This window comes from Sinocyclocheilus grahami, unplaced genomic scaffold (assembly GCF_001515645.1).
Source record: "Sinocyclocheilus grahami isolate Dianchi unplaced genomic scaffold, SAMN03320097.WGS_v1.1 scaffold58.1, whole genome shotgun sequence".
Lineage (NCBI taxonomy): Eukaryota > Metazoa > Chordata > Actinopteri > Cypriniformes > Cyprinidae > Sinocyclocheilus > Sinocyclocheilus grahami.
In genome coordinates, this window is record NW_015505237.1 from 2,101,265 (window position 1) to 2,115,039 (window position 13,775).

At 37.7% G+C, this 13,775-nt stretch overlaps 1 protein-coding gene across 1 annotated transcript in view; it reads left to right on the plus strand.

Moving 5' to 3' along the window:
- Positions 1 to 388: 388 nt before the first annotated feature.
- Positions 389 to 13,775, plus strand: part of LOC107584335 (transcription factor E2F3-like) — a 44,269-nt gene continuing 30,882 nt past the window's right edge. Inside the window, exons 1-5 of the mRNA XM_016270911.1 lie at positions 389 to 865; positions 2,887 to 2,989; positions 3,145 to 3,364; positions 3,490 to 3,657; positions 3,774 to 3,888. Of these exons, the coding sequence (XP_016126397.1) occupies positions 608 to 865; positions 2,887 to 2,989; positions 3,145 to 3,364; positions 3,490 to 3,657; positions 3,774 to 3,888 (864 nt within the window). The 5' untranslated portion in view covers positions 389 to 607. The remainder of the gene's footprint in view (positions 866 to 2,886; positions 2,990 to 3,144; positions 3,365 to 3,489; positions 3,658 to 3,773; positions 3,889 to 13,775) is intronic.

Here is a 13,775-nt window from a genome sequence, read left to right on the forward strand (position 1 = left end):
TATATATATATATAGTATTTATAGAGTTTTAGCTTTAATTACTTTTTCTTATTTGTAAGTCGCTTTGGATAAAAGCGTCTGCTAAATGACTACAAGTAAAGTAAAGTAAAGTTGATTAAAACAGCCTATGTAGTGCACTAAGAATGTGTCGGATATCTAACGCCCTCTAGAGGACAAACCGGTGTATTTAACAAATATCTGCCATCCTGCGTTTTCATTGGCGCCACTATACCTACACGTCAGCACTTGAGGGCGGGAAACAGAACGGTGCTGGCGAATGATTTCGCGTATGCAAATCCGTTTCAAATATTTCCCGGGAAATCTGAGTTTCGCGGGAGGACCTTTCGCGCGTAAACCTCATCCCCTACTTCATTGTCCGCTTCCTGGAGCCATTTTTCGCTCTAGCGAGAGGGAGTTTGCAGCGCATTTTAATCGCTTACATCGGGTGTCTTAGGCTTTAGCAATTTCACTCATATTACAGCGATGCGTTCCTAACACTGTGCGCGTTCATCATTTATGATTATTTTATATCCTCCCGCTCGGATTAGAGAGAAAACGAGCCTCAAAGCACAAGTGGGACAAAGGGGAACCTGCGCCTCTGAGGATCATGAGAAAGGGGGGTTCCTCGGTCCCAGGACAAGTCATGTTAACGGGGGTTGTTAGAGGTGAACAACACGGTGTTTTTAGCGCGGTTTCCGATCGACGGTGTGCAGCTTATTCCAGTGCAGCCCGTATACAAATAAACACACCGCCGTCCACTAATAATGTCAGTGTGCCCGAGGCTTCTGCGGACAGCTTGTACACAACTCCTCTACAAGGAGCGACACATGGGACAGGACTGCGACCCACACTAGGACGACCACCGGTAAGTGTCTGCTATGATTCTGTGTTTAAGTGTTGCACATTCAATCCTGTAAATGTTAAGTCGTTAGGCTAAGTCCACTTAGCCTACTTCTGCTGTCATCATGGCTACTGCTGGAGCTGCTTCGTGTGCGTTCAGTGTCTGGAGTAACGTTAGGCAGGTTTATTGTGCTAAACGAATCGGCGCGTTTTAGATACTCAACTGATTAAGACCTTTATTGAATGTCCCCCAAAAATGCGTAATGACGCATGACGACTGTTTACCACAAACATGCATATTTCCGCAATGTAGTCCCTGCTGTCTTTACCATTCTGCTTTAACTGAATTAGACAATACGACTGTAACCGTGTGAGACAAGATGCTTTAATGCATTATATGCAAAAAATAACACTAGTGTAGTATTTGTGAGTCGGTTGGTTGTCCAGTTGCACGCCTTTTAAAGTTTTCTTCGAAAGCTCGAGGGTTGCTGCTGTAAAGCGCTTTATATAGCTCTGATATCGATGATATGAAGTGTACTATCGATTAGATATGGTCGAATAGAAGTCTGCTTAACTCGCAAAAGCTTGAATTAGTGGAGTGTAGGCCCTGGTTTGTTGTCTTAGGATGGGGGATGGAGTCATTTCTGAGCTCGCGGACTCTGTGCTAAGCCGAATGCTTTGCTAACTTGTTTTTATCGGTATTTACTGCTGAAACTCCAGACTGGCGTCTCTTTAGGAAGTAGTTTGGCATACGCGAGGTCGATGGTTTTCATATTACCCGAACTTAAACGGCTTATCAAGAGATCAAACTTTAGTTTTGTTGTATAGGGTTCAGGGCATGGAACAATACAGCAATTATAACTACTTCAGACTGAACAAATGTAGATGGTTTCAATTTAAGTGAATTGCAAGTGAAAAAAAAAAACATGGGTAGGAAAAGCAGATGGGGATGAATGAGGGAATGACAATAAAGCTAATAAAATGTCATATAAGATTAATTCAGATTATGTTGTGAATATTAATCATAAAAATGGTGAGGCTAAATGTACAACGATGAGCATTCTAATGTTAATGTGGTGTTGATGTAAAAAAAAAAAAAAAAAAAAGTTGCTCATTGAGACCGTTTTAAAAAAAAAAAAGAAATCTAGGCTTACAATTTTTGTTTGCCGTTTTTTTTCCTCCTACAAAATGTGAAGGTTTACACAAATCTATTATCTCATTTGTATAGAGACGTAGCAAGTTATAACTTGACATGTAGGACCTTAAATTCCACAAATCTGATTTTATCAAACTTTTTTTGATAAAACATTTATAAAGATTTTTTGTATTTTTTTTTTATTTTACCCCAAATACAAAAATATGCATTTTATCTATACGTTTACACAAGCTGCAATGCATGCATGCATTTTTGCAGCACTTTAAAAGGGCACTTCCTATGACATCAAACGGTGTTTCCTATTTAACATTATGATGACAGCAGTGTTTTTGCAATATGCAAAACGCAAAAAATAGATCTCGACTGCATCTATAATTATCTCGGGGGTCAGTGGTACTTTAAGTTTCTCAGTGGTCACTGAGTTTAAGGCTTTGGTAATGGAGGACTGCCATTTTGCTTCCCCCTGCTCCAAGTGTGTTGAGTTAAGTATTGTATTATTAGGTAAAACTAATATCTGCTGCTTTTTGTGAGAGATGAATCCTGAATGGTTGGCAAAAAATTCCCTTTTAGGCACTTACAAGGTGTTACTCTTGATAAATGTACTTTTTAATGGCCACAGACAATATATTGGCAGAATTTGTGATTTATTACCCAATAATGTTGCCAACTTTTCCAAATAACGTAAGTGTTGGGTTCAATCCACTCAGACATTTCTATGAATAATGCACGCGTTCTGTTCTTAAAATGAGGACATTGACTAGCTAAATGTTGCGTAAAATTGGATTTTTAGCTTTTCTGTGCATTTCAATTGTGTAGTGCTTATACTGTATATGTAATCTAGTAACCCTGAAAGATTGGGTCACCTTTCATATTTTATTTTCTTGAAACAGGCTAAAAGGAGACTGGAGCTGGACATCACAGACCACCAATACAGCGAGCCAGCTAAAACCCTTCGGAGTCGCAAAGGCGCTCTTAAACTGAAGGTCCCCAAAGGTATAAAGTTCATTCTGTCGTTCCACGGTTTTGCTGATGTGATAACCGTGTTGAGCCACCTAATATTAAGTTATGCCATATAATTACATCACCAACCAACCCTCCTTCATTCTGCTGCAGAGTTATGAATGATTAAATGACCTCTTATATTTCAGCTCCCAAAACCCCACCGGAGAAGACCCGATACGACACATCCTTGGGATTCTTGACTAAAAAGTTCTGTCAACTGCTTGCGCAGTCCTCCGATGGAGTGCTGGATCTCAATAAAGCCGCCATTGTGCTCAACGTCCAGAAGAGACGTCTGTATGACATCACCAACGTGCTGGAGGGGGTGCGCCTCATCAAGAAGAAGTCAAAGAACAACATACAATGGCTGTGAGTTACTTAAAAGTGTGGTTTGCGTTAAGCAACGCTGATTATTTTGGACGTTTAGTATATTTGAGCTCCTAGTTTAGATTTAAAGGGTTTTAAGAGTTGACTTTTTTCTTTGCTGTTTGCAGGGGCTCCAGTTTGCCGTCAGAGGGTGGGCTTCCATCTCCAGCCGTGCAGAGTCACAGCCTGGCCAGAGAGATGCTGGCACTCAGTCAGGAGGAAAGACGCCTGGATGAGCTCATTCAGACCTGCACGCGTAACGTCCAGCAGATGACTGAGGAGATACACAGTCAGAAATATCCTTTATTAGCACTCAGCTGTACTTTCTCAAGTGTGTAATGGCCACTGAAGATCAGAAAACGAGAGCACTGGAAGGAAAGTAATTCCCTGTTTTGTCCTTAACCTTTCTCACATATGCTTATGTGACCTATCAGGACATCCGAAGAATAAAGAGCCTAAAAGACCAAACCGTCATAGCGGTTAAAGCTCCATCTGAAACAAAGTTGGAGGTGCCTGACCCAAAGGAGGTAAACAATTTTTAGTTTTAGTTTATGCATATTAAAGGGGTGGTTGATTGCGATTTCTCTTTTTTTTAACGTTACTTGGTGTGTAATGTTGCTGTTTGAGCATAAACAATATCTGCAAAGTTACGAAGCTGAAAGTTCAATGCAAACGGAGATAAAATAAAATAAAAACGTCTTTTAAAATTCTGGCAGTTTGATGCCTGCAAAAACACCTCGTAAGGAATACATAGTTACTTCCCAGGTTTGTGACATCACAAACCCAGATAAACCCCGCCCCCTGGAACATGCAACAAAGGGGGCGAGGCCATGTTGTGCTGCTTTAGAGAAGAAGAGTTGTTGCCATGCCGTTAAAACTAGGGTTGCATGAGAACATCTATTTATATATGAATCGCGCTTCTGTCTTCTAACGATTCTAATGGATTAACAAGTTACAAAATCAGTGTTCTAAAGCAGCGGTTCTTAATACTGTTCCTCCCATCCCCAAGCCATTCTAGGTGTATATGACTTTTCTTTCAGACAAATCCAATCGGTTATATTAAATGTCCTGGACTGCGTTTCCCAAAAGCATCGTAAGCTTAAGTACATCGTTGACCCATTGATACCAATGGAGCTACGATCAACTTAGGCTTACGATGCTTTTTGGAAACGCAGCCCTAGCTCTTTATAATGGCAGTGAATGGCTGTTCAGATTTTGAAGTCCAATAAAGTGCATCCATCCATCACAAAAAGTGCTCCGCATGACTCACTTTCTTACACGCTCAAGAGCGAGAGTGGCGTTCCAGCCGATGACGTAGTGTAAGCTCCGGTGAGAAGTGAAGAACGTAGAAGCGCAGTGGAGATCAAAACAAAACACCAGTCACGAATTAGAAGTATAAAACGGGGATTTGTAAAGAAAAATGTCTGGATTTTGATATAAGCCAAGAGGAGACTGGTTTTCCTTTGCTGTAAACAAAACTTGGCTCTCAGGAGACTAGCATATTCTCACCGGGATCCTAATCATCAGCTGGAACGCGTGTACGATAGTTAGTGGAAAATCATATGACATATGTCTAGGATGGCTTGAGGGTGAGTAAATCGTGAGGTAATTTTCATTTTCCAAGTGCACGATATAGCTTTCATTCTTCAGGTCAACCATATATTCATGAAAAAAAAAAATCTGTTTGAATAAAAGCAATAACTTTGCCATAGTATCCTAGAACATAGTATCCTTTCAAATGTTATTTTCCACAGTCATTGCATGATTTGCATGTGCTGCCCCGTCCCCGTAAAAAAGTTCAGGCTTAGGATTATTTTTTTTTTTTTTTGCTTTAACCACTCTGAATTGTTCCTGATTGGTCAAATACACAAAAGTATGTCAAAATGCCCACCTTGGTGAGTATTCTTGTAAATACAGTTGGTAAGTCAATGTCACAGTTGGGGAAAAAAGTGTTACTGTAGACGAGCTAATTCTCTGCCAGCAGGAGGCTCTTTAGAGCGGCAGTAACAGCGGTATCGGCTGTTCCACTCATGAACGCTGCTTTTTCAGATGAAAATGCCATCGAAACTTTTTTGAAGACAGTCGGTTCCCTTCAAAGATACATTCGTATAAAACACCCACGCCACATTTTGATTTTGAAACGTGCAGTGCTCACGTTTATTCAAGGAAGTCAACTGCCCCAAATCACCGTTATTGAAAAAAAATATATCGCGATATATATTGATATTGAATTGTTGTCCAGCCCTAACTTAGACACGGTAAATCACAGTATGTTTTTTCTTGTTTTGAAAAAATAATAAACACGGGTTTATTCATTTTAAAGGGTTGGAACTGAACTCTGCAGGAAGGTAGATCTCCAGGACCAGGGTTGGGCACCCCTGGCCTATAGCATGGTGTATTGTTATTTGTATTAATAAAAGTTCTGATTTATATTTAGGCTGAGTGAGTTTGACATTGTATTTTGTTGACTCTGAATTGCCGCTAATGTAAAATGCGCACTGCGCTTTTAAGCTATTTAAAAGCGAAGGATAGCAAAGAAAAGAGGGAAAACTCAAATGAACTGAAAACGAGCAATTACTTTACGACGAATTGCAGCTAATTTGAGAGTTAATGTAAAATGCGCACGATCCTAGCCTCAAAGAAATCAAGACAGAAGTGACCAAGTGGACAGAAGAGACCTAAAGAAATTGTATTTCATTCAGCTCTTCAGCTTCAGCACGTGCAGCTCAACGGCTGCTATTTAAAACAGTGGCATTAATTTGTTACTTTTTCACAATCATTGATATATTATTAATAACAACAACCACTTGTATTGTTCTCTTATTATTTTCATCAACAGTATGGTTTAGTAATTAAAATCATTTAATTATTGTCCGTGCAGAGGCTATTCCGTTTTATTGATCTATGGCGCATTCATTTTGATTCTTTACACGTGTAACGATGTCCAGTGACTTGTTTGCATTATTTATGCATAATTTTATTTATTTGTAAGACTTTTTTATGACTAAATTTGGTAATGGGAGAGTAAAAATATTTTTAAAACGTACACCGTTCAAACTAGGCTGCTTATGTTGAAGTGTTTGGGATGTGGCTTTTAATGATGAGACCTTTTTTGTAATCAGGCTCTCAAAGTATATAACAATTTGGATATAGATTTATCGGCCAACATATCGGTTATCGGCTTTCAAAAATAAAGAAGAATCGGTTATCGGTATCGGCCAAAATTTTCATATCGGTGCATCCCTAATATATTCATCTTTATTGGTTCTTGTGAGGAACTTCTCAAATCCTCAGTGTTACCAGAAAAAAAGGAACTTGTTGGCTATAGTTTGACCAGTTTTGCCATTAGGATATACTGTGCCACTTTAATTTTTATGATATTAACAAGAAATTAGACTTATGAATCGAATTCCAAATGATATTGTAAGGTCAGGATGTTTGGTATTAACTGAAAAGAAAATGTCATAAGGCCATGAGAGAAAAAAGTCTACTGACCCATATTAGGAGTAAGCAGAATCACTGGGGAACTTCTAAATTTTCATTCAAATAAAATATTAGAATAAATATTGAATGTGCTGTTGGATGAATTTTTTTTTTTTTCTCACTTGAATTAAAATGCTAGTTGTATAAAGATCCTCCAGTGTGCTGTCATTTTTGTAAATTTTATTTACGTCTTGATCAGTAGTTTTTTTTTTTTTTTTTTTTCCCCTCTCGGATTAGAATATATTCACTACTAATTTACTAGTAGTGAATGTATGCTAAATTAGTAGTAAATATATTTTTCTAATTCTGTATTAATGTGATGCATCCTGTGATGCCCGTCTTCCCCTCACTTGCCATTAGATGGCATGTTCTTCATTTGAAAGAAACACGTCTCAACAATCTTGACAATGTTCCACTCAAAATCATTGCAGTGCCATTTAATATAGATCTTACACTGCTTCTTTCAAAACCCAATGAGCGCGCATATATATATATATATATTTTTTTTGCCTTGCATATTTACTTTACATTGCTTCCTTCAGTGCTTTGTTGCAAAATGAAATGCATTATCATAATTTCAAAACCATTTAAAGACATTTCGCATCATTGCAGCCCTGGTGACTAAATGTTTAATTTCATATTATTTTTGAGAGTCCCATGGCCATCAGCACAGCCAGCCTCATCAGAACGAACAGACGGACACGTTCTTCTAGAGACATCCCTTATCTCGCCACGTTTAGACTAATGTGTCTCAGCTTTGAGTCTGTCTTCTCTTTGTCTGCAAGAAGCAGCAGTGAATGTGGCAGGCAATCTATGATGTAATTTGTTTTGAGTGGCGCCCCTCTCATCCGCCTGTAGGGGGCACTGTTGAGACACCAAAGAGGGCCCAGACACACTTAACCTAATTCCCCAGTTTTGCTCGCCAGACACTAGGTTCATGGAAAGTCACAGATTTGATCAGTTATTCAAATTATTGCATCCATCCAGCAGTTAAAACAAATGGCTGCAGCTGTTCTCATTGGTTATGTGAAAACTGATATTTGTGTGCCCTTGATTAATGCTTCATTCAGCTGCTGCAGTTGTCTGGTGGGAAATTTCAAGCCAGACAGTTGCAAAGCGCACTTTATTTTAGCCCAAGTGCTCATACAGCCACAACACCCGGCTGAACTGCCACAAACGATGGTTTTATGTTCTGGAGCATGTCATTCATTCCTCTAAACGTGTATAAGTGCTACAGTAAAGCTGGAACGTACACGCATCGTACACGTGTGCACATGCACAGCATACGCTGCTCCTCATTCATAAAAGCAAATGGCGTGTTTTGATGGATATTGATTGGATGAGGGCTACGCTATGCTGCCATTCGCCGCATCCTATGTGGCCAATCAGAAGCAGGCTGCTCTTCATTCCCTCTGCTCTGTTTCAGAGTTTCAGTAGTGAGTCTGACTGCTCAACTGGATCCTTTTTTTATTTTTATTTTTTGCCGCACTGTGTTTGCAGCAGTGGTCTGTGGACACTATAAACAAGGATAACGTAATGCTGTAAAGCATCATAAAACACCATATGCATCTGTTTGAAATCCATCTGCGTAGGTGATCTTATACAGATTGATTTGTATCATATTCCTAGGTCAGGAAGAGATGTTTGCACGCCATGAAAAGCAGTCATGTGGGGTCTGTATGTGCGAAGAAGTGTAGTAACGGATACCAAGGCAACTGAATGACAGGATGCCAGTGAAACTAACTACTATTGATATTCTGTGCTATTTTTTGCTGCTTGCTTGTTTGCAAGTTTGATTGAAATTATCATTATCACATTAGAATTGTTTTTCCGCATTAGCTGAGTGATTATGACAGGATTCTAGTGAAACTAACTGCTATTGATATATTGTGCTATTTTTTCATTCTTACATCTTGTTTGCAAGTTTCATTGAAATTATAATTTATATCATGCTTTTTTAGCATTTGGCTGTGTCTCTTAGGAAAGTTATATTGGTTACCCAGCTGGAAATTTGTCGTTGCAGCAGTGGTCTGTGGACACTATAAACAAGGATAACGTAATGCTGTAAAGCATCATAAAACACCATATGCATCTGTTTGAAATCCATCTGCGTAGGTGATCTTATACAGATTGATTTGTATCATATTCCTAGGTCAGGAAGAGATGTTTGCACGCCATGAAAAGCAGTCATGTGGGGTCTGTATGTGCGAAGAAGTGTAGTAACGGATACCAAGGCAACTGAATGACAGGATGCCAGTGAAACTAACTACTATTGATATTCTGTGCTATTTTTTGCTGCTTGCTTGTTTGCAAGTTTGATTGAAATTATCATTTTTATCACATTAGAATTGTTTTTCCGCATTAGCTGAGTGATTATGACAGGATTCTAGTGAAACTAACTGCTATTGATATATTGTGCTATTTTTTCATTCTTACATCTTGTTTGCAAGTTTCATTGAAATTATAATTTATGTCATGCTTTTTTAGCATTTGGCTGTGTCTCTTAGGAAAGTTATATTGGTTACCCAGCTGGAAATTTGTCATCGTCTTTTGCTTCATTCACAGATGTTTGAGGTTTAAACCCAGATGCCTCATTTGTGGACTACATTAGTAGCTGGACAGCTGCTTCTTCGGACTACTGACTGAATGACCACACAAAATATTACCCTACGCGTTTGGCATTATGTAAAATAAATGACAATGCTGTGGTTTTGTCAAAGAGCAAATGGACAAAAAAAAAAAAAACAAGTAGAAAAATGTATAAATGTAACGTCGGCAACACCAAAGCTCCAAAAGTATCCAAAATGTATTTAAAAAATGTTCGCATAGCGTGTTACGTTTCGAGCGTGCAGGCTCTTCATCAGACGGTCTGAAACGTAACACGCTATGCGAACATTTTTTAAATACATTTTGGATACTTTTGGAGCTTTGGTGTTGCCGACTTTACATTTATACATTTTTATGCCTTGGTTTGGTTTCATTTTTAGGAAATAGTTGTCTGCAGTTATTTGCATAGACATACAGAGAGAGGCCTTATGTTGTGTATACTGAAAAAACATATGCTTAATATGCAAAAGTGTGAACTGAATGCAATGTTTTCTGACACTTAATTGTAATTGTATTTATGTATGTAACTGAACATGATTTTTTAAAAATGTATTTATTTTTTGCACCCACTTAAGTAGGACGTAAGCACAATTTTATGTTTTTGTAGTTTTGCAAATGTTTAATGTATTGCAAATATTTTGTCTTGTTTCTATTGTCTGGTGAATGTACCGATGAGCATTTATGGTAAACTAAAATGGACTTGAATGTAATTTCTATTGAAATGTGGTATCATTTATTTAAATATATTTGTAATTACACATTTGTAATGAACAAGTTGCACTTTAGTACATTTAAAATATATATTAATTTTAAATATTGAAAATTGCATTACAGTTAAAATTGTAATCAATTAAGTGAACTTATTTAAAACAATTATTTAATTTGACATTACATTACACTTATGTATATGCAAGAAATATAATCATGAAAGTGTGTTTACTTGAAGCGCACAGCCTTTTAATTAATATATTATCTGCAAGTGCAGTTTAAGATCTGAAGTACACTACAAATGCACATTAAATAGAACCAAGCGTATAGCATTTATGGTAAACTAAAATGGACTTGAATGTAATTTCTATTGAAACTTGGTATCATTTATTTAAATATATTTGTAATTACACATTTGTAATGAACAAGTTGCACTTTAGTACATTTAAAATATATATTAATTTTAAATATTGAAAATTGCATTACAGTTAAAATTGTAATCAATTAAGTGAACTTATTTAAAACAATTATTTAATTTGACATATTACATTACACTTAAATGTATACGCAAGAAATATAATCATGAAAGTGTGTTTACTTGAAGCGCACAGCCTTTTAATTAATATATTATCTGCAAGTGCAGTTTAAGATCTGAAGTACACTACAAATGCACATTAAATAGAACCAAGCGTACTTTTCACAAGGGATTTTATAAGGCTGGTTGACACAGGAATTTGATTGATACGGATGTCAGGACACATGTCTTTCCCCCAGATTGCCTCTGTTTGCCTGTTGAACTTACATAAGATTGTTTAATTATTTATGTGTTTGATATGTGTATATTGGAACCATACATTCACAATGCAGGCAGTTCAGTGATGGATAATTAATCAGACAGAATTGTCTGTTGTCAGGGAGAATGTGTGATTGATCCAGATGGTTTAGTTTCCAGATGGGAATAAAAGAAGGAATTCTCATGAGGAGTGAATGTACTGTTTGTGTAGTAGATATCCTGTAGAGCCATCAAAAAGAGTGAAATATCATAATACATACTCATGGCTACACGACAATACCAAGATTCGCCTAGCGTATTTGCTGCATACATTTTATTTGTGTAACTTAAAGTTGCAATGTAATGGCAACGGTGACCTTTTGTGATCTTTTTTTCTTCTTCTTCTGTATTGTGGCATACATCCAAGTAACCGATTATTGGAAAAATAAGATATAAAGGAAAAATAAATCTTGATATATCATGTGGCTTTTTGAGGAGGGGTGTGTAATATCCGTTTCTAAGTAATCAGACTTAAGATTTTTGTCTGGTGGGCATAACAAACCCAGAGACAGTGAAAGAAAGACATAAGTCACATTTAACAACCGGATAGCAACCTTAAAGGCATAATTAACTCAAAAATGAAAATTCTGACATTCTGTCATTGTTTGAAGCCTATATGATTTACTTCTGTGGGACACTAAAGATATTTTAAAGAACATTGGGGTTTAAACATCATTGCATACTACTGATTTTTATTGTATAGACACAAAAATGTGAAGATACTTTTCAAAATAGTTTCCTTGTTCCTTGATGACAGAATTTACATTTTTTGGGTGAACTGAACATTAGAAAATTTAAATAACACGTAAAATAAACAAGATCGTGAATAGTTCACGCAAAAATGAAACGATGTACTCACCCTTAGTCCATCCTAGATGTAGATGAGTTTAGAAGCATTTATTATGGACCAGTATTTTGTCCATAAGCAACCGTTTACAGTTAAAACACCATAACAATGGCTTTGTTCGTTACAAACACGCAGCTTTTAACTTCACAAGATGTTAACTGTTGGACTGGAGTGGTGTGGATCACATTATTGAGATGTTTTTATTAGCTGTTTGGAATCTCATTCTGACGGCACCCATTCACTGCAGAGGATGAGCAAGTGATGTTAAATCTTAAATTTGTCCAAATCTGTTCTGATGAAGAAACAAACTCATTTACATCTTGAATTGATTGAGGGGGAGTAGGATATCAGAAAATTTTCGTTTTTGGGTGAACTATTCCTGTGACATATCCTGAAATAGAATCATAATTTTGTACTGAATGCTTTTATTGGCTCAATCCTTCTCACAAGAGAAATTATACTAGTCAAATTATACTAGCCAGTGACAGCCACTTTAAATTGGCTTGCCGCAGATATGCAGCCCTGCCCTGGTGAGAGGCCAGTTTTTAATGTTGGAACAGCACATGGCTGCTACTGACTAGTGACAAGCTCAGTCAATTTCATATGGTGTTAATACGAAATTAATGTAACATTTGTTGAAGGTAGCACCTTCCTGTAAGAAGTGACAGACCAGCTGTTGTCTGCATAACGCTCCAGTTGCACCATCACAGACAGAGGCACCTGAACTTCCTCGCTATACCCCACCTGCGAACCACAGATACTGTGTCAGGACGGAGCAGTAGGTTCCGGAAGTGGTCCCTGGTCTGGTCATTTGCATACCATTTGCATATAGTTGCCCCCCAAAGCCTGTTGGTAATGTCAAGAGGCCAAATTAACTAGTTTTCGGTTTGCATCTCATTTGCATGGAAGCTGCTTAACCGAGGTTGCTCTGCTAGGTGACCTTAATTGCCTTCGTCCTTGTGCAGGGAGAAAGCAGCCTCTAATTGCAATTAATTTCATTAAGGAAAGTATCATTATGACCCAGAGAATACATTTGCATGCTGTCAGGATGGGGATGCGCAAGCTGTTCCCAATCAAGTCGCGTTTTGCATGTGTAGATGTTCTGTCATACTTTTCGTAAGGATGAAAAATTAGGCCAGGCTATGATGAGTGTTGCCTTCTTCAGCGCGATCAATCTCACTCAGAAAAGAAGCAGATGCATTCATTACATTAGCAGGGGAGGTTCATAGTTTTGCCACGTTAAACGGTCTGCTTTTGCCACAGGTTAATGTGAAGGTCTAGTGTCTTCACTGTCTGAAGATAAAGCACATAGGGCTGGGTGAAAAGGAAATGAACCCATTTTAAATGTTTAGTGAGGACATTTTAAGAAAGCTTTCAGATGATTTAAACCTTTGTGTAAATAGTGGCATCCAAAAGTTTGATATTATTTAAACCCACAATATATATATACATATACACACACATATATATATATACACACACATACACAGTGGTGTGAAAAAGTGTTGGCCCCCTTCCTGATTTCTTATTTTTTTGCATGTTTGTCACACTTTAATGTTTCAGATCAAACTAATTTAAATATTAGTAAAAGATAACACAAGTGAACACAACCTGCAGTTTTTAAATGAAGGTTTTTATTATTAAGGGAAAACAAAATCCAAAGCTACATGGCCCTGTGTGAAAAGGTGTTTGCCCCCTAAACCTAATAACTGGTTGGGCCACCCTTAGCAGCAATAACTGCAATCAAGTGTTTACGATAACTTGCAATGAGTCTGTTACAGCGCTGTGGAGGAATTTTGGTCCACTCATCTAAATGCAGAATTGTTGTAATTCAGCCACATTGGAGGGTTTTCGAGCATGAACCGCCTTTTTAAGGTCATGCCACAGCATCTCAATAGGATTCAGGTCAGGACTTTGACTAGGCCACTCCAAAGTCT